This window comes from Lepidochelys kempii, chromosome 10 (assembly GCF_965140265.1).
Source record: "Lepidochelys kempii isolate rLepKem1 chromosome 10, rLepKem1.hap2, whole genome shotgun sequence".
Taxonomy (NCBI): domain Eukaryota; kingdom Metazoa; phylum Chordata; order Testudines; family Cheloniidae; genus Lepidochelys; species Lepidochelys kempii.
In genome coordinates, this window is record NC_133265.1 from 28,946,130 (window position 1) to 28,971,498 (window position 25,369).

At 39.8% G+C, this 25,369-nt stretch overlaps 1 protein-coding gene across 13 annotated transcripts in view; it reads right to left on the reverse strand.

The window, feature by feature from the left end:
* RBFOX1 (RNA binding fox-1 homolog 1) overlaps positions 1 to 25,369 on the reverse strand; it is a 2,436,731-nt gene that overhangs the window by 1,556,688 nt on the left and 854,674 nt on the right. The window contains exon 1 of one of the 13 annotated variants that reach the window (XM_073362508.1): positions 7,982 to 8,872. The exons of 11 other annotated variants lie outside the window; for them this stretch is intronic. In XM_073362508.1, the coding sequence (XP_073218609.1) occupies positions 7,982 to 7,984 (3 nt within the window). In that variant the 5' untranslated portion in view covers positions 7,985 to 8,872. Of the gene's footprint in view, positions 1 to 7,981; positions 8,873 to 25,369 lie in introns of those variants that run through there. One more of the 13 variants, XM_073362510.1, reaches the window with a different exon arrangement.

Sequence of the window (25,369 nt, forward strand, 5' to 3'; positions counted from 1 at the left end):
CAAATATTCCACCATGGAACGCTGGGGGCAGCACACCTTCCAACACATATTTGTAGTGGACATTTTGGCATACAAATGATCATCACAGCGTTTCACCTCAGCAAACATACTACACACAGTAAATTAGTTTCAGAACACCACACCATTTGTACAAAATAATTTGATATGAAATTAAAAATCCAGATACTCTTATCCCAAAGGATTATTGATTTTTTTCTACACTTGCACACTCAGTCAAAGTAATTGAACACAACTATAGTGGCTGTTTTAGTTTGACAAACATTTCCCATCAATAACCTCCACCGAAATCCTCACCCCCATATTTTCACATGCCAAGACTTTCCAAAAAAAACATATGTTGGAGGGGTTGAAATTTTCCATCTTAAGTCTGAAACCAGAGCTGCATTTTCTAGGGAAAACTGAGCAAAATTCACTGAACTATTTTTGAGTAAGAAGAGAATGAAAAATAGTTAATGTTTGAAATATACCATGAGATTTCTCAATGTAAGATATCACACCTCATTTTATAAAAAAAATGTATTTTGATTTTAGAGAAAAACATTCTGAAAACTGGATAATGAACATGCCAGATGTATCCATACACTGGTAAATACCTAACGTTTGTGTGTGTTTCCTCTTTTGTAAACTACTGGATACCAAAATAAAGATTAGAATGGTGATCAATTGTTCTCCATCTCCACTAAAGGTAGGATATAATGGGCTTAATCTGCAAGAAGGGAGATTCAGTTTCGATATCAGGAAAAACTTTCTAATTCTAAGAATAGGTAAACTATGGAATAAGATTCTAGGGGAGGTTATGGAATCTCTGTTATTGGAGGCTTTTAATATGAGGCTGGACAAACACCTGTCAAAAATAGTCTAGGTATACTTGGTCCTGCCTCAGCACAGGGGGTTGGACTTGACCTCTCAAGGTCCCCTCAAGCCTATATTACTATGATTTTTATATAGATAGATAGATTTGTATGTGTGTCTGGAGTTGTACACTACAGAACAGGTACAAAGGATATGCATTGTGCAGCTTGAGGAGTTTGCATGTGTTGAAAGCTGGCCTCAACCTGCAACTTCTGGCCCACTAGTCAGCCTTCTTGTTGCACCTCCAAAATTCTCAAATACAGTTTTTATTTTTATTTTTTAAAAATACTTGAAAATTATCTACAAAAAACAAAACACGGCAACCATTCTCAGATCTCACATCAGCTGACTTAGGCTCATGTTACAGGGCTAGAAATAGTAATGTAGCTGTTCCCATTTGGGCTGGAACCCAGTCTCTGAGACACAGCAAGCAGGGTTGGTCTAAGAGCCTGAGCTCCACCCTGAGCCAGAATGTTGACACTGCTATCTTTAGCTCTGTAGCACGAGCCTGAGTCAGTTGATCTGCGCTCCAAAACTCACTGCCACAGGGTTTTTTGCAGTGTGCATGTATCCTAGGACCTTCAAATCATCTTATGAGGGGAATATGTAGATACAGTCAAACACCAATTTAGCATAGAGTACTAATACCCTTTTCTTGCTACTCCCTATTATATCTAAAATGAAGTGATTTACTAATCTTCTTAATGGGCACTAGCTGGCCTTGACCAACTAAAAAAAGAAACATATTGTTTACTCCATCCCCAGCTTAACCCTCACCCCACAAAAACATTCACACAGGAAGACAGATACAAGCCCATTCCCACCCAGTACAACACCTTATATTAATGCAACATGCTAACGTAGCACAGTTAAGCAAAAAAAATTCAGTCAATTTGATAGGTTAGTGTGAATGCACATCTTTAACTCTGCACCTTGAACATATGCATTTTAATACAATATTGCTATTTGGGATCAAAGGTTATTTTAGATATACATGTGTATCCAAAGTTCCAGAAATGTTACATTTTATGACTGTTTTTGATAAATAGCATATCATCACATAAAACTTAAGACTGTATTGTAAACCATAAAAAATGGAGCAGAGTTTTGTTTTAATGAACACAGGGGGTAGAGTTAAGGCTATGTCTTCAAAGTTATCATATTTGCTAACTTGTATGCTTATCTGTAAAAATATGGTATTAACAGATTTTTTCATGATATAATCAAATTGCTTTTTAACAAATATTCCACACACTCTCAGGTATCCTTTGAATAGTCATTGGAATTTCACTTAAACTCTTACTTCTGATAGGCTTCTATACAGTTCTCTTTTAAATAAATTAAGGGAACTGTAGCTTAAGTGAAAGATATTAAAACTTGCAAAATCCAAATTTTGATGTATAACAGGCATTTTCTTTTTGCGGTTGATGTTGTCAGCTATCTAATTGAAGTCCAAACAGTGTATCACAGGCAACCATTTCTGCGTGTCCTTCAGAATCTTTATATGTGTTTCAGACTCCATACCCATGAAAGCTTATGCCCAAATAAATCTATTAGTCTTTAAGGTGCCACCGGATGCCTTGTTGTTTTTGTGGATACAGACTAACAGGGCTACCCCTCTGATACTTAGTACTGTTATGCACCACTCTGAAATCCCAGCAGCCAAAAAGCATTTTCCTGTGTCAAATACAATTTCCTTTTGGAATATATTCATTATTGAACACATCAACTTAACAGATACAAATACAATGGCCTTATTTACATTAAGTTGTAATTTTGCACACAGTCAAACTAGGAAGACAGTACAATGATCGAGAAGGGAAGGGGAAGACTAGGGAAAACCATTAACTAAACCATACTGTTTAGTTTTTAAAAATGCATCTCCAGAAGGGTAATTAAGATTGTTAGATTCTATTAGAAACTGAACATGGATTGAAATGGTTTTAAAAATACATATTCTAAAAAATAAGATTATCCTTGTTATTAAGATTATTATTAGGGAAAGTCAAGTTATTTTTTTTTAAATTGAACTAATTTCAATGAATTCAAATTCCTGATAGAGCATCCCTTAAACAATACATTGAGAATTTAAAAGGAAAGCAACCAAATACCTCCCCAATAATTTCTTGGGAAAACAGAACTGTTTTTTTCCTGCTCTCTGGTGTTGTTCATGTATGGCCTGATACCATACCACTGAATCCATGGGAGCTTTGACACTGACTTCCGTAGTCTGAGGACCAAGCTTATATACAATTATACCACCCAAATATTAACTCACACTCCTCTTCATTTTTCTCTCATTGTGCACATTCCTGCCTCCAATCTCTTCAGTTTCAGCTTCCCTGATGCTACTGGTAAAAATCGTCTTTCAGGGACAGTAGGAAAAGCATGCATATGAACTCTCTTTGTAGCACCGCATGGGAGCGAAGTCATCCTGTGGCAGGAAGTACAAGTGGCAACCCACTGAACAATGAAACTATCCACACACACACAATAAATAGAATGAAAATGAGAAAAATATTCTTCCCTTGATAAACTTATTTCACCTATAGTAATATTAGTGGTTAATTTCAACTACAGTAGGTATGAAATTTTCAGACAAACATGGTGTTCTGGTCAACTGTGTCCCTTTAAGGTATTCTACCTTTCATAATTTTCAGTCATTTATTTCTCTCCTGACCCAGGACTAAGGCCTGCATTTTGCAACTGTTTCCACACAGACAGACCCTGGTCAACACTCAGTGCCCCACTGAAGTCAGTTAGGTTCCTCAAACAAGGGTCTGCACACATTGAGCAGCATCAGAGCCTGAGAAAACAGGTGGATACTCACTGAAATATAAGAGGACAGAAAATGTAGAGCAAAAGGAAATGGACTATTTAATTCATACTTGTGGAATTTAGTACTGCAGGAGGTCACCATGCAAAATACTGTGGCTGGATTTGAAAACTGGCTGCATCATTTAAAGGCTAGAGCATGATGAATTAGTTACTGTTGATTATTTCTCCAAGGTTAGCCTTTTATCTTTCTCTGGTTTGGACAACCTAACCTTTCCCAGCAGTAAGTGGTTCTTGAACAATTCATTTGGGCTATGATTCTTTTAGAGAGAAATTTACCTGTGCAGAGGGCCAGAACAAGGCTGATACTCCAGTTAAATCCCACATAAGCCTTATTTTCATGTATGATTCATCAAGATGAATATGAATAATTTCCCCACCATTAGCCCAGCTACAACCACAAGTAACATTCATAATTGTGCTAAGGAAGGGCTGAATCCTTCAGCCATTCACATGTTGGACTTCTGACATCACTGGGAGTGCCATACATAGAGGGCTTGCAGAATCAGAGTCTACTGTAATACGCAAATGGAGCCAGACTGGTGTCACTGGGGTGGATTTGCTCAACTTTTTTTATGCCTTGAATCTGAAGATTGACTGCACGTGAAGATCAAGAATGTGTTCCCAGTCATAAACATGCACACTGCTACCAACATGTCCACAATCCTCACCCTCTGACTACTACATTGCCCAAATACCAGGCTTCCTTAGGAAGGAAGGGGTTGCTGCATCAGGATCATTAGCTACGCGGCAGCCCCTGACTGGATGAATCAATGGTCTCATCTACTGTGTCAAACTTTAAGTTCTCACACTTAGAGAGAAGCATGAATATTTACTGGAACACCTATTCAGTTCCATGTACACTTACTGACAGGCCAGTGTTTGCTGGCAACAACGGGAAAACTCAAAGATATACAGTGATATTTCCCCCCAAATAAGTAAGTGCCAGTAACCTGCATTAGAAATCAGCAATATATGCAGTATACAAATCACACACAGATCAACACCATGCCATATAATTTTGCAATAGTCCATTTGAAATATCCACTTAAAGTGTATTAAAAAAAAACACTCCTCCATCTACAAAATTTAAAGTTGTATGTATTTTTACCTTTCTTTGAGTCGGTTTTATAATCCTCACTGCACCTTAACCTATCTACCAACACCATATTTAAACTGTGGAAATCCCAGGTTCCCTCTAAACTTTAGTCTAAAGCTAATCTGAAGAAAAGGCTTTAGCAATAAACCTTCTCAGGATGGTGTATGAACTTCTCTGGTGATCAGTTGAATTGAGCAGATTCTTTTTTATCTTCTTGGTTTATTTAACAGGTTGGTTGTTAGTTTTAAATGAAAAAGGACACTTGTAAACTGATATTCACCTTTTCTACCACTTTAAACATAAGTCTGGGTCTACTGTGTTGTAATGTAAAGAAAGCTACACCCCGTATGTACAAAGGAAATGGTTTGCATTACAAATGTGTGCACCAAATCCCTTTCGTGTAGTGTTCCTAATCTTGGGAAGGCACAAAGCTCCCCCAGGAGAGAAGTAGGCACAGAAAGACCTTTGAAGTGTGAGGCTCCTAGCCTCTTCTCCCCAAGTGGCATTACAAAGCAATACTCACTGTAGCACTGTCTGCTGTTTCTGGTAGCTGTACTGTGTAGCTGGGGAAGGGACAAAAAACCGTGTGGCTGGCAGCAATGGCAACAGCTGTGGGCTCTGACAGGAAATGGAGAATCCTTGTGAGGTTGAAGGAGAGACAGGAGAGCCAGTAAGGGAGGAGAAGGGAAAAAGTCTGTGGGGAACAAGGGACGGAAGAGGGGCAAGAAACAAGTGGGGAAATGGGATACAGAAAACAGAAAAGGACAGAGGAGAGAGGGGAATGGAGGCACAGGTTAGAAGTGGCCACTATATTGGGCCATGATGCATGGAGACATGAGAGTCTCCAAAACAAGGTCAGCAGCCACTTGTTTTAGTGCTTTCTCAGGAGGTAACCTCATTACTTTCCAGTTTGAGTTAGTGCATGTCAATACAAAATTAAATACACATACTGTGGTGCAGGTCCTCAGCTGCTGTGAATTATAGGCCCTTTACTGAAGCTATAACCATTTACACCAGCTGAGGTTCTACCCCTGCTTTTCTACATTTGCACTCTTTGCTAAAAGTACATATTTTATTAATCCAAGAATTAGTGAATTCAGTCTCCTCAGTGACACCCGACTTCTGCAAGTATTTCTGGTACTTAAGGATACCTGCTTCTGAAAACAAAAATGTCCCCATTATCCAGTGACCGCAAGTGTCATGGCTATAAGCATTATCAAAATTATCAACATATTGTGAATTTGACCACAGTACTTGTCAGCTGTATTGTTGCTAACAAGTTAAATGTTAGCTTAAAAAGGAATGCAGGCTGCATAAATACAGTCTACATTTCAGAAAATGCCAAAACCCTTTGTCAGATGTATTTAGCAGAATAAATCAATTTTAAGGGAAACTTGTTTGTCCAGCCTTTGAAGCCTGTGCAAGATACTGTCTTCAACTAGACATCTGACTGGGACTGTAATTAGAAACACTAAATATAAAGTGTATCCCAAGAAATCAGTACTTCAAACCATCCAAGTAAAGAGAAATACTAAATAAACTTAGAAATACCATAATTTCAGTTGTCCTAATTTGTTTGCCATAGTTCTAATTAAAGGGCCCTCTTCTGTGATCTAGTACACTTTGCTAAAGTTAAATTTAGTGTCTTATGAGAAGCATACACTGAAAATGCCCTTCACTTTGTTTCTACCTAACCTTTGCAATACACTTTCACAGCCCCTTAATGGACCATATTTCTAAACCTGCAAAATCATATTTATTTTATGAAAACAAGAGTATCTTCACTTTAGATTGTGAGTTCATTATTATGGGATAATAGATTTAAGAAGCATGGTGCTTTAAAACTCTTTCCAGACATACACTGTATTATCAGTCTTTATTACCAAAGCAACAAATCCTGTTCTTGCTTTTAAATATAGAACAAAAATGTTTACTCTTTGTTAGACCTAAATAATGTAAATAACATTCAATATCTTCCAGTCCTGTAGCTGTACACCAGGGCAAGATTTAAAAAGAAAAGTCAGTTCTCAGGACATTGTCCTCTATGTCTTCATTACATTTTATAACTCAATTTACCTTGAATGAGCAGAGTTTTCGTTACAGTTTAAATTAGTCATCACTAAATTGCTGCTTCTTAATAAGATTCGAATGACATACTTTGCCACGTTCATAAACTGGACCAGTTAAATGACAAGTTGTAGGCTTTCACAAAATCTTTTGCACTTTACAAATTTAAATAATTTGGAAGAATCAGAATTTAAATCAGTAATTCATTTGAAAGCAGATTCCAGGATTTTTGCATTTTTTTGAAAAGTCATAGGTTCAGTGCCCAAAGCTTCCCATCACTGTAATATTGTCTGATATTTTCCATAAGAAAAGCTATCTGTAGTCACACCACTTTTGCTCAGCTCCCCATAACAACAGCTAGAAGCTAGACAAACATTATCATGCATTTAGGATTCTGCTCTGTGTTAACAGATTGCTTTATTTAAAAAAGTGTTTGAATGATGTTATTCAGTTATCTGCTTTGTTCTCCTTCTCATCCCACACTTAACTCCCATTAGTTTCCTCCACATATACATTTATCTCATTGGCATGATCCCTGTTTCACCCAATCCAGGTCCCCAGCCTGGGCATGCATCTGCCTCCCTCTCCTTTGAACACACCTGCATATGAAAAACATTTCAGAACTTGTTACCTGAACCATGTTTCAGTAACTTTTCTGCACCAAATACTTACCAGTATATACACTGTCAAACAGGCACAACACAGACCCCTCCGGCAACAATGGAGATACTAGCAAGATATCATTGCAAATGGGATGCATGAGTGGGGCAAGGAGAAGAAGGGAAACTGGCGTTTGACTTAGCGTACACTTCAGAGCAAACACATCCCTTCCATGTGTTGCAGCACTTGGCTTTCCAAGGCAGAGCGGGAGCACCTGAAGGGGACTCCTCCAGCCCTACGTTCTCCACCAGGTCCTGCCCTGAAGTGCCACTTCGAGAGAATGGCTTCAGATTGAAAACGCGGGGGCTTCCTCGAGTAATTCCCCGCCCCCACAGTAAAGCAAAACAACTCTCTGAGCTGCTGGGACCAGCTAGGGGGGTTTCCCAGCGCACCAGGGGCTGGTACCTTCGCCCGACCGCCCTACCCCAAACCAAAGGCTCAACTCACCATAAAGAGAAGAAGGAGGCTGAAGGGGACTGTGTCTCTTCCGCTCCGTTCAGCAGCGGCTCAGCGGCAAAGAGTTCGCACCTCCTGGGCACTGGCAGCGTACAGAGAGCCCAGGGGCAGCTGGGGACGCTTCCCGGGCCCCGGAGCTCCTACCCCGCAGGAAGGACGCGGCGGCTCTCTCCCGCCGTCACCAGGGCATCCCGAGTCCTCCTCTCCGAGCCCCGCTGCCTTCCTCCTCCTCCCTCACAAGTGTCACTTGGGCTGCAGCCAAACGCGCGCGGGCAAAGCTCCCGTCCTGGGTGCGAGCCTCGCGCTGGCAGAGAAATCCCTGGCGAGGAGTCCCGAGCTCGCGAGGAGAGTCCGGGGCAGCTGGTGGCGAAGAGGAGCTTGCAAGGGCAATCGAGAGAGCACCTTGTGCAGTGGTCCCCTAGCTGGGAGCTCGCAGGCGAAGTCCGCAGCTGACGGCGAGCTCCCCAGCGTGCGCCTCAGGCTGGCCGAGCCATCCCTGGGGATGTGGCTGGCGCTCGCAACAGGAGCCTGGCGCAGCTCGTGGAGAGGTTCCCCGCTAGGTGAGCCTCGAGCTGGCAAAGAGGTTCCCTCATGCAGCAGCCTAGAGCTCGTAGAGGAACCTCCCCCTCCTGCGTGGGAGCCTGGAGAGCTTACAGAGAACCCTCCCCCCCAGCTGGCGAGCCCCGCGCCGGGGGATTTCCCAGGAGCCACTCGAGCCAGGTGACTGTGGGTTGCGGGGTTCGCCTCAAGGCTGCAGGGGGAGGCGCAGCTCCTCCCCAGCCGGCGCCGCAAAGCGGCTCCGGAGAGGGAGCGAGGTGACCTTCAAGCCCGCCGGGGGGTGGGAGAAGCAAGCGGCGGTGAGAAGAGCCCTGGCGAGCAAGAGCAAAGCGGCCGGCGCTGGGAGGGGACGAGCGGGTCTCCCTGCCAGCATCCCACCCTCCTCCACGCGCCGTTACGCCTGCACCTCGGGATTGGCAGGTGCAGGCAGGCTCCCGGCGCTCTGCTCTTGCTCTCTCTGCTCAGCCATCGAGGGACCCCCTACTAGTCCCATAGGGACCTAGGGTTTGGGGAGAGGCCGTGGGGTGGGGGGCAGGAACACTCCACTCTGTTCAGAAGCACATTACTTGCCATCATGCACAGAAACCATTTGGGGAGAGGGATGGAGCGAGTGTAAAATGGATACTAGCCTAGGAAATAGCACAGCTGCTGGCTTATCACACTAGGGAGATGGTTACAACTTTCCCTGCAAAGGGTTGTCAAAAGCGGGCTCGATAAAAAGGCAACCTAAAAACGGGGCTCCCATGGCAAAACTAGGCAGGGTTTGACACTGCTGCCTGTCTGACAAATAATAATACTTAAGTGACAGTTAGGAAGTTGCTGATTAAAATGATGCCTTTGGCAATACTGAGAGATCTTTGCCTATTTTCCTCCCTCCCTCAAAAAACAAATCTTAGAGGAATTCAAATGCTGAATTAAGGAGAAAAGGTATTGTAGCATCCCCAGCTCCATGAATTATTGTTAAACAGGTCTGACAGCAGCTAGTTCGGAGGAAGTTTGACAAATAAACAACATCAGGACCTGTCAAAAATAGTGATTTATCAGTTTTAATAGGTTAGGTATTAATTGGTATAATTATCCAATGTTTGTGTGTTGCACACTGTGTGATTCTAGCAAATTAGTGTTATTATGGTTTAATAATAGGCACCTATGAGAGGTTGGGGATGATTTATATAATGACAATTCCCATTTTATTTAAATATATAGATTACAATGAAAAATAGTTAACATTTTGAAGGTCCACATGTCATCTAATTAAAAGAAAAAAACACTGTTTGAATAATTTAAAACCACACCAGATAAAAATGTATGAATACTCTCCCCCTCTGTATCTGTGCAGAAACAGGAGTGGAACTAAGACTTTTTTTTAAGTTAGTTAGCAGCAAAGTAGTACCGGGAACTTTGAGCACTTACACTAGTAAGTCAAAAGTAAATACTTGTGATCCAATACTGCAGTCATTAAGGCATATATCCAACTTTATCCCTGTAAAGTAGTCCCATTGATTGCAGTGGGATTACTCATACAGGTGAAGTTAAACACATGCCTAATTATTTGCAGGATTGGAGCCTTAGTAAACAATCCAGCACATAACCTGTTCCTTCTTCTACTTTAGGCTCAAAATTATGGGCCTGATCCTGTAAACACTGAACTCAGGGGAACTAGTCATGGGTCTACATTTATTCAAGTGCACAAATGCTGGAAGAATTGAGGCATTTTAACCAATTTCCTAGGTGTGAAATAATTAATTTATTTTTGTCAGACATGCAGCAGTGGCAAATTAATGATCTGAAGGCTCATTTTTTAACTCAATGGGACTACTTACATCTGTAAAGTTATTCAGATGTGCATTTTCAGGATCAGAGTTTATATTACCAAATAACTAAAATATGCTCTCTAAAAATGTATGGCCTGACCTTGTAACTTGATCTGTGCAGGCAAATCCCAGCACTTGTGCAGAGCCTTATTGATTTCAGGTGCATCTAGTTGCAGATCAGGACTTTGAGGTTCCTGCATTACTTATGTACCCAAAAACTCACACTAAAGTCCAAATAATGAATTCAATGGGTGCAGAAGAGAAATATAACTGGAACTACAGTGTTATGTTTGTTTTTTAAACAAAAATATTTTACAGTGGTAACCCAGAGTTATCATTGGACACTACAAGACATCTAACAAATCCATATTCATTATGGTCATAAGGAAAAGGAAGGTGACATCAAAAGAAGCTTTAGTATACATGTAAATATAGCAGTAGCATTTCTTTTGTGCTCCACCAATTTTTCTTTTCATAGGGGTGCTCTTAAATGTAACTAATTTTCCAAATTACCTCTGCACATCCCTTCTTATCAATTACTGATTATTCTGATGTGTTTGTGATGTGGACGAATATCTCCAAGTACCTCAGTATTTATGCTAAGACAGAACTGAAATAGGTACTGCAAGCTAAATTTCAGTGCACAACACTACCATTTAATGAGAAATGCTCATGCAATATAAGCTAAATTCTTGGTTCCATTGAAGTTTTCGGAGTTTGGTCATTGGGTTCTATGGGGCCAATCCTGCTTCCATGGAAGTGAAATTAGAGTTTTGCTCTTGACTTCAGTGTCAGTAGCAGAATAAACTATCCTGCTGGCCAATATTGTCTCGTTTCTTTGTTCTCCCCTATCTGTCTGTATGCACCTGTCATTTCTTTACTAATACTTACACTGTAAACTCTTTGGGAGAGGAGCTCTTTTTGTTGCTTGGTACAGTGGCTAGCTCCATCGCTAGGGCTCCTGACACTATAGTAATACCAATAATAAATAATAATTAGTAATAAAGGATGATCCAATGGTTAGGATGTTAGGTTAATATTTTGGACACTCAGGTTCAGTTCTCTACTCTGCCACAGATATCCTGTGTGTGTTCTTGGGCAAGTCTCAGATCCTTACAGCTATTTAGGTGCATAACTCCCATTGATTTCAAGACTGGTTTCAATGAGAGTTAGGTACCTAAAAACATTTGAGGATCTAGGTCTTTGTCTCTCTGGGCCTCAGTAATACATTTGTAAATTGTGGGAAACAGTACTTCCCTACCTCACAGGGGTGTTGTAAACATAAATACATTAAAAATTATGATATTATAGTTATGGAGGCCATAAAAGAAGCTAAGTTACAAATTGTACAAATACAGCAGAACTCACAAACCAGGAAGTTTAAGGCCTCTGTCCTTCATACACTTTGGCACATACTTTAAGCGTGAGTAGTCCCACTGAGGCCAACTGAACTATTTGTTTCAGAGTAGAAGCCGTGTTAGTCTGTATCCACGAAAAGAAAAGGAGTACTTGTGGCACCTTAGAGACTAACAAATTTATTTGAGCATAAGCTTTTGTGAGCTACAGCTCACTTCATCGGATGCATGCAGTGGAAAATACAGTAGGGGGATTTTATAAAATATTTTTGTGGATTGGTCTAGGCTGAGGTTGATGGTGGGATGGAAATTGTTGAAATCATGGGAATCCTCAAGGGCTTCTTTTCCATGAGTCCAGATGATGATGTCCTCAAAGTAGCACAAGTAGAGTAGGGGTGTTAGGGGATGAGAGCCGAGGAAGCATTGTTCTAAGTCAGCCATAAAAATGTTAGCATACTGTAGGGCCATGCTGATAATAGCTCATCTCAACTAATTAGCCTCTCACAGGTTGTCTGGTAACTTCCAACTTATCTGTATCTATCTATCTATCTATATCTTACTATATGTTCCATTCTATGCATCCGATGAAGTGAGCTGTAGCTCACAAAAGCTTATGCTCAAATAAATTTGTTAGTCTCTAAGGTGCCACAAGTACTCCTTTTCTTTTTGTGAACTATTTGTGTTTAAAGTTAAGCATGCACCTAAGTGTTTGCAGGATCAGGGCTGCCTGAATAGTCATCAACTATGACAGAGTTTTTCTTTCAGAAGTCCCATAACAATAATACATTTGTGTTTTATATGAATGCTAATTATTTGAAAGAAAAAGTGTTTTCTTACATTCTGATCTTCATGTCCCCTTCATGCATATCAATATTGTTCAATCCATTCATTAAGTCTTTCAATGTTGTTATTAATTATGTGTTACAGTAGCACCTAGAGGCCCCAACTCAGACCTGATCCAAGTGCTGTAAGAAGAGACAGTCCCTGTCTTAAACACAAGACAAAGCCTGGGCAGGGAATCAAAGGCACACACAGAAGAAGTGATTTGCCTAGGGTCACACAACAGGCTAGTGGCAGAGCAGAGAATAATGCTTGATGCAGAAATTATTGGACGAGGTTCTTTGGCCTGTGGTCAGGAGATCAGGCCTTAAAATCTATGAATTCCAACCCCTCAAAATAAGATGCAGAAAGTATCAAAGAGGACCTTGTTGTCACTCCCAACGGCGTGTGGGAAAAGATTCTTTTCTCTCAAGCCTCTCAAGGTATGCCTAGATAGCCCATTGTAGCGAGCCTCCTAAACAGGTGTCCTGACTCCCATTCCAGTGCTTCTTTAACTGAACCACACTGACCTTTCCATGTATGATATATCCACACATTATCTTTGGTATCTGTCTGAGTTACACAGTAACTTCTTTAGGGCAGAGAAATCCTTGGCATTTGTAAGCCTTTGTAAAGCACAAAAGATGTTCAAAGCATTCTATAAATAATAATGATGGCAGTTTTATCCTTAAGTGATAATACAATGAAGTCATAATTCTGGGTTACTAACATCTTAGTCATTTCCACAGTAACTGTTTACAAAGGGAAAAACCACAGAATTTAAATGTAATTGTCTAGTCATGCAGGGAGATGAATTGGTTTATAAAGGAAGCATTTTCAATTTAAAAGCAAATTATCAATAACAAGAGAAGAAATAAATGGTAGATAATGAGACAGTCTGCTGAAATGCAATGTTTTGAACAAACTTCCAGACAGGGATTATATCTTTACAGTCCTTTTACAGCCCCGCTTTTTGAATAAAAGCCAATTTTAAGAATTTTGTCACAGTCAGTCACATTTTTCCTCCCAATAAAGTACACTCATGCTTTATTTCCAAATCCAAAAGCATTTTCAAAATTTTATTGGTAACAAAAGTTAAATGTATGCAATGATTTTAAACTAAAAGTAAATCCATACTACTTTGTGATATATTTTCTCTTACTGTTGTTAAACACCTCAAAAAAAGCACATTGTTGTTTGCAGTGCTATTGTAGCCATGTTGGTCCTAGGATAGTAGAGAGACAAGGGGGATGACCTGAAGAAGAGCTTGGTGTAGCTAAAAAACATGCATCTGTCAGTAATAGAAGCTGGTCCAATAAAAAATGTCATCTCACCTACCTTGTCTCTCAAAAAATCACAGTAATGTATGTTTGAATCTGGTGCTGCAATATTTTCTTACCACAGATTTGGGTAAACTGCTCTAAGCAAATTTATGAGTTCATGTTTAATCTGAGTAGATGAGACATTTCCTGCAATACAAGATTGCATCAGAATCAATATAAAAATAACACAGCCTATTCCTTATTAAGAGTTTGGTTTTAAAGACCATCTCCTTCTCTGGGCTTCAGAGCCAGAGCTCCAGCCCAAGCCACAACTTCAAAGTGCTGTCCTAATTACACAGCTATTTTTAGAGCACTAGTGCAAGCTGTGCTACCCAAAGAGTCTTTGGCCTGGGCTGGGAGGCTTGCCCTTGCAGGCTGTGTAGGCATACCCTGAGACACTGGGAAGAAAGGAATCCTTTCCTACGGGCTGTTGGGAGTGACAACAGGGTCTACTGTGATACTTTTGCATCTCATTCTGAGAGTTTAGGATTCATAGATTTAAAAGCTTGACCTCCTGACCACAAGCCAAAGAAGCTCATTCAGTAATTTTGTTTGAGCAATAGCATGTCTATTAGAAAGATATACAGACCTGAATTGTCGACCTAAGGTAATGGAGAATCGACCGTGCCCCTGGTAAGTTGTTTCAATGGTCTATTACTCTCAGTGTTTACAATTTTCACCTTATGCGTAGTCTGAATTTGTCTTGATCCAGCTTCTAACCACTGCATCTCCTGATGGCTTTTTCTGATGGTTTAAAGGGCCGTCTATTATCAGAAATCTCTTCCCCATGTAGGTATATGCAGCTCATGATCAAGTTAGTGATTAACTGGTGCATAGGCTTTATGCTGCCCTCTGCACAGGGGTAGCTTTCCTCTGTGATACACTCCTTCACCTCTGTGGAGAAGAATGGCTTGCACCTCCTTCATCTAGCTGCCAACCCAGCATACCTGCTGAGCTATAAGGAACTGTGCATGCTGCAAATCCTACCTCCTGCTTTCCATGGCAGCACTGCATCAGTTCTGCTGATTCAGAATTTGGCTCTTTAGCTGAACTTAGAGCCCATGAAAGGTGCCTGGTTGAAAGCCCTGTAGGAAGAAGTATTCTATCACTGAGATACATGCGTATCAGCAGGGCAAGCTCCGTGTCACAATAACATTATTAATTGTATTGCAGTAGTGCTTAAAGGCCCCAATACATCATGTTAGAAACTGTAAAAATATATAACACAAAGACAGACCATGCCCTGAAGATATCACAACCTAAGGCTGCAATCCTTCAAAGACTTATGAACATCCTCAACTTTAGACAGTGTAGGTGCTTAACTTTACATACAGTGAGTTCTCCGACTAATGCCTCTGATTCAACACATGTAGTTTGGATCCCTTGTGGGCAGCCCCCAAAATCCTGCCCTCTACTTTCTACAGCAGAATTGCATTGGTAGTCCCATGACAGTGTATAAAGCTAAGCATTCTCATTAAGTCTCTGCAGGATCTAGTCCTGAGTACATGTGCTTTAGCCAAAAAGAAAAGGAGTACATGTGGCACCTTAGAGACTAACCAATTTATTTGAGCATAAGCTTTCGTGAGCTACAGCTCACTTCACATTTTCCTGATTAACCTCCGGGGGAGGCGGGGGGGGGGTGAAAGGATGGTTAATTCCACCTATCCATTTGATTCTCAGCCTCTCTAACTGAGACACCTAGACCGGCTGGTGCCAGTTATGATTTGTGAAATGCATACCTGTCCACTTTGTACTGGACTCATAATAATGAAAGGTTTAGGAAGTAGAAGATTGAGAAAATTATGGGTCTTTCATCCTCTTAATGTACAAGCATACCTGCCATAGTCTTAATAGGAATTGCACACACTAAGAGAAAAATATAAACCTTAAGCATTACCATGGAATATGAACTGCCTTAGGGCTTTGGTAGTTTGGCAACTATTACATTAGTTTCTCACCTGATAACGCTTACATATATGCTGTGTTTCACCTAGATGTAGGAGAAGCCAAAACCTGTCAAGAACTTCATGGGTTCTCATATTCAAAGCTTTTATAACTACCAAAGGGCTGTGTCTATTTAGAATGGGACTGAGGAGAGAGAAAAAAAAATTCCAGAAGGTTTGTCTCTCTGTTCTCCTTTTCATGACTACCAAATATTTCCCCCACCTATACCATTGTTATGGCTTTATCCAATGTCATTAGCATGACTTCATAGCTAAAAAATAACCCATCAAGTGTGGGAAAGCTCATTTCATCATTGCTTAGTTTAAAGATTGTAATTTAACACAATGAAGCCTCAATGAAAAGAAAAGATACCCAGCCTCACCTTTTTTTCCTCACTCATATAGAATTACTTTTAACGGAGGATATTGAACAAACTGTGTTGTGGGGGAATCTCAAAGGAAATTATGTGGTGACCCCACTATTGTCTTAGCTTCACTGTTATTTATGTGTGTGTTCAATTATACCTCCTTCCTATGTAGCCCTGCCCCCTATTGTTTCTGAAGCTTCTGTGATAAGGGATTATCTCGGCCCTCCCTGGTCTGACTGGATGGTCTGCTTTCAGCCTGGCTTCTTACCTGCTCTGGTGCGCTTGGACCTACTTATGCTAATGCATCTAAGCTTCTGACTTGCCTGTCTCCCAGCTCTGATCTTAGGCTGTGTTTGGGCCTGCTATGTGCCTCCAAAGCAAGTAGCAAGCAACCTTCAGCTGCTCACATCACACAATCTCCTACCAGTCCCCAGCTTCTTCCCCACAGGCCCCTTTTCAAGGGTACGTGGCACAGCTGAATAGTCAGCAGCTGGGTCAGGACTGAGCTCTGTTTCTAGAATGGCATTCCCATCTTCCATTGGGAGGGGGGTTTGCCCCGGCATTCCTGGGTAGAATTTCCTACCAGCTCTCTAACCAATTTTGCAGCTAGACTTAGAGAGGCAAGCTGCTTCCATCTACCCAACCCCTAACCAGCCCCTTCACAGCCACGAGGGTAGCATGTGGGATGAGGTTCCACAGAGTGTAACATGGATTTTCATACATTCATTTCTAGTGTAGATTAACATAAGTGTCCTTCCCATTATTTTATGCTTATATAGCACACTATAATCCAGATTTAGCACTGGGAGTCACTGGTTCCATCTCATCTTGACAACAGACCACTTAATTCAAACTGTACTAGATAATGCAGAAATGTTCAGGGGGAGTTGTTTACAGCAGTTTGCACGGTGATTAAAGAAGCCTTTAGGTACAACAGGCATTATGATGGCAATTGCTCAACAGTAGCTAACACTGTATTCCAGCATAAAGTCATCAACACACATGCTTAGCATAGAGAGCCAGGGAAACTTGTAACATGAAACATTATTAGATATGGTGTATGGTGTTTTGTCATCAGAGCTAGTTGTTGTTGGATTTTGCGCTTCTGAGGCAAGTAGATAAGCAGTGATTGTTACCGTAGAAGAAGCTTTAATTGCTACTTGAAATGTAGAAACCAACAAGCAGTTGAAAAAGAAAATAGAGCTAGAGTATGTGAAAGATGATGGGAAGGTCAAAGAGAGCTATTTGTGGGACACAATAATTGTTTTGAATAAAATAGACTAAATAAGTACTGCAGATGCAGTAATAAAATGAAAATTAAGGTTTATCAAGAAAAAATTTATTTCAAGTTGTCAAAATATAAAGAGTCCCTGTATTTACAAGAATGGTTTGAACAGTATACATTAATACACAACACCTTAAAAATTCATAATGTATTTGCAGCACATAACATTTATAACACATCCACAACCACTGCAAATGCATTTACTTTATTTTAAGGGCTTGTAATTTCATTACCAATGGATAAGTGAACATTTAAGCCATTTGCAATGAAATATGCAACCGTAAAGTAAAGTAAATGTGTTTGTGGTAGCTGCTGATGTGTTATAAAAATTTTGTGCTGTGAACACTTCATGAATCATCTTCAAGATAATTATGCATTACTGTATACCTTACTAACAGTCATAATAAATGAATCTCTCCCTCTCTCTCTTTCACACACACACACTTTAATTGACTTATAGGTAACCCTTAAAATAAAACATTACTGTGAAAGTCAAGTCTGGAATGACCTGAGGAAAGCAGTAAGGGAAAGATGGTATCGTGAAATTTATGACAAGACGCAGAGGCACTGTCATAGCACAAGCAAGTAGGGAAATAGAAAAATCACCTCACTACTCGATTCTCCTTCCCATACCCAGACACATGGAAAAGGAAGGGCTCTAGACTGAGGCCTCAATTAAAAATTAAAATTGAGGCCAAGATTTTTGAAAGTGACTTCTTCCCATACCCAGACTTAAGGGGCCCACCCTCTGAAAGTCAGGCTTCTTTATGATGTCTCAAATTGGGCACTCAAAATTTGAGGCCCCCAATATCACTACTCACTTCTGAAAATTCTTGGCCTACGTGTTTCAACCTGGGAGAGCTATAAAAGCAGAAGTTCCTGGTTACAGAGGAGAAGAAAAGAAGGAAGCAGGGGTCCAATGACCCCATGAATTTCAGAAAAGGCAATTTTCCACACCAAGGTTTACAGATTGATTTTGTTTTAGACCCAATGGGCTTTTTTGTTTTGTTAATGTAACTTCTCCCACCCTTTCTTTATGAAACAAAGCTTTCTGACAATGTTAGAGAAAGTTCCCCTTGTGCAAAACTTTGCTGTTGGACACCCTGTTGTATGGCTCTGCTCTCTTATGACTAGAAAAACCACATAGTAAAGATGAGGATTTTGGCACATTCCACTGACTTTGGCACACTGCTATAGTCCACTACTGAGACAGGTCTATACACAAAGCTGTATCATTCTAGCATCTTTTTGGTTTGTTCAGTGACTTCTATAATGCCTTTATAGGTGTTGGCCTTGTGTTCTGAGCAATTTTTTGGTTGTGTTTGCTCCACCGGTTGGGAGGTTAGCATTGTAGAACTTGATAATTTGGAGTGGATCGTGATTTCAGTTGGATTTCATTTTTCATCCATTAGAGCTTTGTGGTGGAGCGAATATGTGCACCAGAAGTTGAATACATAAATGGTCTTTTCTATGTGTTGTTTAGGAGGCAGCACTGACCCAGATCTGCTCTGCTGGGGGGCTCCTGTGTACATGTAGTAATGGGGATTGTATTGCACTTTGTCCAATTTGTGTAATTGGGTATTAGAACTGGGCTCGAGACTTCTCTCACAAATAGTAAAATGAACTGAATTATAGTGCTATATAGCATTAATAGTAAGTTATTGGGAAATTATATTTACCTAGTGGGTTTTCTTAAGCTGTAGAAACCCAAAAGAGCTTTTCCCTTTAATGTTTTCATAGTCAATCTGAAGCCCCCGACGTGTTTATTATGAGGTGCAAGTAAGTATAATTTAGAGTATGTTCAATTTCCTTTTATCTGTCATAAAATTTAAGTCTGTTTGGCTTTTTAGGGGATTATTCTGAAGTATGATTTTCCTTCCCCCCCCCCCCCCCCCGCTCCACATTGACTTAAAGGACCATTGTATTGCAGAAGATTTCTAGCAGCAGATTTACTTTCTTTGGAGAACATGTGAAGTAGATGATTGCATAACTAGATCAGCATACAAAAGGTATTTTATCTCTGAGTTATTAGCGAGAGTCCTAGGATTGGAGATTGTTCCAATAGGGCTGGTAGTTCATTGTTCTCTGTATGGAAAAGCATCAAGCTTCTTTGCCCTTTCTTCCAGGAAGTCATTTGTCTGCATTTTGTTTTTATTGTAACCTACATGATGGACTGTTATATGAATTTAATGGTATCATATCTTTCCCCCCTTTTGTTTTGTAGCTATTTAGATGCAGGCCTGGGAGACAGATTAATTCAAAAGCATTTTTAGAATCCACGAAATAGGCAAATATTTTCAATTGTTCAGTTTGTTAAAGAGCATTTCTTAAGGAGGCAGTATGGCAAAATGGCCAGGACACTGGACTGGGATTTAGGAGACCTGTGTTCAGTTTTCAGCTCTGTCATTGGTTTGCTTGGGCAAAACACCTCCCTTCCATTTGCTTCAGTTTCCCCCTCTGTGAAATAGGAATAATGCTATATCCTTTTTTGTGAGGAGCTTTGGGATTTACAGCTCTAGAGCTTTATTATTATTCGTCTGTTGAGCAAAGCTAGACTTTCCATTGCTGTTGCTAACCCAGATGCCTTCCTAAGCGCTTGGACTGAGAACACACCTACTTTTGCATGCTGGGACAATTAATTCATCTAACAAAATCTCAGGGAAATGTCTGGATTGGAGGGTTTGGTTAAATAATTTTAGAAGGGTGTTCAGGATGCATTCAGTGCTGTGATGTTTCATTTCATTTGATATATTATCTGGGCTACATGATTTCCTAACTCTGAGTTACTGAAGGTTTTCCTTAATTTTTGTTTTGCTATAAGGGTGTCCAGAAGGCATGGCATCTTCAAGGGTAATTGTTTTTTAATTAGGCTGTTTTGTTCTTGTGAAACTTTCCTAATTTAGATTTATTTGAATTGGCATTGGAAATGATCTGTCCAGATTTTACCATACGAATTGCTGGCTTTACACATTCCAGATTTCTCTGATTTCTCCCCTTCCCCCACCCATTGGAGAGCTAATTTGTAATTCTGCAGTGTACCCTTCTTTACATATGTGCCAAATGTGAAGTTTTAAATGAAAGTAATTTTTTGAATTACCTAAATTCACAGATAATCTGAAAATATCTTTGATGAAAACTACTGGATTCTCAATGGTCCAGTGCAGTAGTTTCTAGGTAGCCCTTGCAGTTCATGAGATATTGGATTTTAAAATGATCACTCATCCCTCAGACTGGCACTGTGGTTTTGGCACTGCTCCAAAATTGAATATAGCAAGTCCTGGAGTATGGAGTAATGTAATTGTCAACCTCTTATCCAACATATTTGGGTCTATGTTTGATAGCAGTGAAGGGATTAAAACAGTTTAACCAACAGAAAACATGGTGAAGCTGTTGTTTAACCAAAGAGAAAAAAAGAAAGAAATTTCCTTGAAATAATTAAATACTGTCTAAAATATTTAGTCATAGGTCCATATTGCTCCAGATGGATTCAGGATGAATAACAGTACATTATATATTGGAAATATATTTCTAAAAAGTTGCAGTGCATTATTCTTCATTTAAAAAAAAAAGTACCCAGAATCTCCAACATCTGCAAAAGAATCTCCTTGCTATGCGTGTGTCTAAAAATTAAACAATAATAGTTAAAACAGGCTATACTATCAATTATTTTTATTATTTTTATCACTAGTGTTCATTCTACTGCCCTCATAAACTGGATAGATATTAGAAACAGGTGTATATCCATGAAAGGGAATTGAAATTTACTGATTTCCTGGATTATGCTATTTCAGTCAAATCCTTCATTCATAAGTCAATTGCTGAAAATAAAAAGAGGAGTTCATGAATTGTTCAAGAACTGTCAAAAATCAGTTGTTCGACTGAAGAGTTGATATGGGACCATGCAACCTTTCATCTCTACGCCACCAATTCAAATCCAGCCAAGATCAGCAATGACCAAATTACATCAGTTTGTACACTCAAGCCAGTAGCTAAAGGACAAGTAGCCAAATCACATAATTCAGTGGGACAATGCTGTGTTGGAAGTTGTGAAATTTAAAGTCTCGTTTATCCACCAAACTGCATAAATGGCACGTAGGAGCTAATTTTCTAACCTTTCACTAAACGTAATGCAAATTATACACCCAGTACTTCTTTCATGTTAATAAAATAAAGCTTTTCAAATATCAGCTCATACTAATAACATACTTCTCTGAAAATAAACCTTTGTGGGTTATCCTGGTCTTTGTTAACAATGGCTGAGCTGTGTGAATTACTGGACAATGATTAGGAAACATCTCTCAATAGGGTTTAGTAGTATAATGGATGAGTCCTTTGGCTAGGAAACTTTAAAGAAAGACTTTGCTTTTCCTTAGCCTAGTGACTACTGCCTTCTACTGCTATGCGTGATTAGTTAGGAGTTGGACTTCCATGAAGCCAGCAGCAGCGAAGAGGTGCTTTTAGTACTGCATGGTGGAGTATGTTGTTTCTTGCATTTCTTGTAACCTGTGTTATTCAGAATATGCTTGGCATGGAGAGATGAATGTGATAAGCTGGGGTACTTGAAATACTTATTGTAAATATGTGTGACTAAAGAAAAGGCATCTTCATATGACTTGGGTGACAGTCTACAAAACTGTCTCTAAGACAAAAAGTGTAGGTATCAACCCTACCTTCTTCATGGCGGGAGATAGGTGATATTCAGGGAATCATCTGTGCCAAAGATTTTGCCCCCTTGACCTGCAGCAATTTTGGTCCACTGTCTTTCAGGGTATACCCCATCCCTAGGCTTCAAAGCCAAAGCCATAATGTCTAGACAGCAATGTTTTGCAGCACAAGCCTGAGTCTGCCAACCAAGACTCTCTGCGTAGATGTACTCTTAGGCACTGCAACTGTTTAAAAAAAGTTTGCAAAAATTTTTAACATGCAATCTTAATATAGTTGTAGCTACTGCTCCAGCTATGTTTGGTTTGTGAGAACTGTGTTAAAGCAGTCAGTTATAACGGATTGTGGTCAAACCATGGCAAAGTCTAGAACTAGCTGCAGTTCTTCAACACCTGCCAAAGCTTTCCTTCTAATATATATTTCCAGCAACTCAATTAAAGTAGAAAACCACACTTGAACTTCATGTTTAAAAACAGATGGTTGTTAAGAGTTTGTGAATTACCTTCATGAATTGTCTTTATGCAAATAAGGGACAGATATTAATTGGAGAGCTGCTTGAAATATTGTAAGGGGTTAGCCAGTTATGTTTTTGTTGAATAGGGTTAATAAAAAAATTAATACCCTCTCCTACAGTCTATTATATAAACTTAATTATGAGTCAACAAAGGGTTAATGAATCTAGTCTATAGTTGTTTTACACAGAGGAAAAACAGATTGTGATGGGCCAATGGAGACTGAAGGTAAAATTGATTTAAGTGGGAATCAGGTGCCAAAGAACTTTAGAAAATCACATTAGATGCCTTTTTTGCATCTTTAGGCATCTAAATACCTTTAAAAATTTGGCCCTTAGGAGCCTAAATCCCACTGACTTTCAATGAGATTAAAGAGCCTAGTTCCTTTTGAAAATGAGACTTAAGTACTTTGGAAAATAGTGCCCACAGACTTGATTCAATAAACTTTTATTGACTTAGCTACATTTTTACAAGTGGGAGGAGCTTTTCCTTTTCCTTAACCCTCTTCAATAGAAAGATCATTTGTTTTTCAATTAGCATTCATCTCTGAAAATATTTCAAACAGTTCTCCAGTTAACATGTGCCCTTTATTTGATTGCAAGGGGGCTACTTGCAGAGTAAAGTACTAATCATTAAGAGTATGTATAGCAGAAACAAGCCCTGTGTTGGAAAAGATATAACATTTTCTGGAAAGATAAGAGGTTCAAAGCTTTTACACTTCTCATGCCTGCAGATGTAAGGACTGAATCTGAGATCCAAAGGCAGAAAGAGTTGCGGTTCAGTCTTTATCTATACCCCACTTGAGCTTAAATCCTTATTGCAGGAAGGAAGCCAAATTTTCCTGCTGAGTGGAGATTTTTTTTCCCCGTGTGACAGCTGGCCAGCATGCATACTCTATTACATACAAACTTTTTTCTCTTTTCATCTGTATATAGTAGATTTGCATTCCCTGTAACAGCAAAGGAAGAAGCCCATAGAGCTGGATTTGGAGCACAGCACTGGGGAAATGTTGCTGAGTGGTTAACATTTTGCCTGTTTGTAGGAGAGAACACCACAGTGAGATGGAAATGAAAGGCCAAGACTTTATACCCCATATAGCAGGGAAGAGCTAAATCCTGTGGCAAGATCCATTGGTTTCTTTGGCAGTCTGGAAATAAGTGGCACTTAAAGTCAACAATGGAGATTTTTACCAAATTAAATATGTAATTAATTCAATTATATTAATATAAATAGTATAATATAGTGAGCTATTTTTTATGTATTGCGTATACTTTCCCCTCCATTTTTAACATGTCAGTCTTTTGTATTAGCAATGCAAAAGTGCATCATATGAATTATCAGGGGAAGCTGATGGTTTTGTTAGCTGGGTGGAAAGCAATGAAAAAGGCTTGGAAACTGGTTTGGGAATATGGAATATATACATTAGAGGAATATTTTTGCTAAAGTGATCAGCAGTGAAATAATTAATACTGACATTTAAGTGGTTATCTTTAGGTTCCAGAGTTAGCAACCCATGGAGGCAAATGGTGAAAATTCATATCCTGAGAAACTATTGTTTCTGGCTTCTTGTAGACTCAGGAAGTCAATATGGCAATAGTTTCCAGTTACATGTTGAAGATTTCCTCCTCAATTGTGAGCACTTTCCGGCACCTTATGTTGTCATTTATCTCAGTGCAAAGTGAGTGCATAGAAGGCATAAAATGCTACCAGATCCGAATTGTAACATTTTATGTACCCTTTGCATTGGGAAAAATGAATACACAAGGGACAGGGCAGTGGCAAATCAGGCCCTAATTTTTATTATACAATGTAAGATCAGATTCTGGGGCTCAGTTCTCTATGGCACGTTCCAAGGCAGTGAACCGTGCTGAGAAAATCAGGATGTGGACTCACATAAAACAGGATGTGCCTCTAACACTGACATTGTGAAAACCCAGCCTACAAAAAGGTTACAGTACAAAGACATCCTTCAGAGATGGCTGTTGTGCTGTGTGGAACACCCAGACTGTTTATCACAGAGCTAACTCTGTGGAGTTAAAACACCTGAGTATATATTTTGGGCCAGATACTGGCCCTGACGCCATCTCCTTTGTGCTGCTCTGTTATCCTGAAGCCTCACACAGCCCAGAGTTAGGCACCAAGTAGAGCTCTGCCAGATTGTGGATAAGGCTGTCTACATACCAAGGTTAACCGTTTCTGCCTGAAAAATATTCTCTCCAGACTCAGTACTCAATCCCTAGCCAAGACATCAAGTCCCCACATCACAAAGATAAATTAGATTGAATTTAGATATTAAAGAATTCAATGAAAGTCATACTAGTGGCAGTTAACTTTTAGAATTAAGCAACCATGAAAGTCCTCTGGAGGAGTGTACTTCTAGATTTATCTCCTGTCACACTAACTCACTCCCACTCATAGCTCTGTAGTGCCTTCCTGCTTTTTACCACATTCAGTACAAACTCTGTGTCCTCATTCTCAATTTCGCTCCAATCCAAATCTTTGCTCTCATTTCCTCCTACTTTCTCTCTTGTTCCCTACATCCTTTCCAGTTGTGGCTCCTGTCTGGGGTCCTTATTTCCTCATGTTCTATTCTTCTTTCCTATCTCTCCTTACAACCTCTTACTTCTTCTACCTTCCTTCTATATCCTCCAGTTCCTGACTAAATCCCACATATTTTGTGAAGCCTTCCACCATATGTTTCCCTCACTATTCCATGTCTACATTATATTCCTGTGCATTGT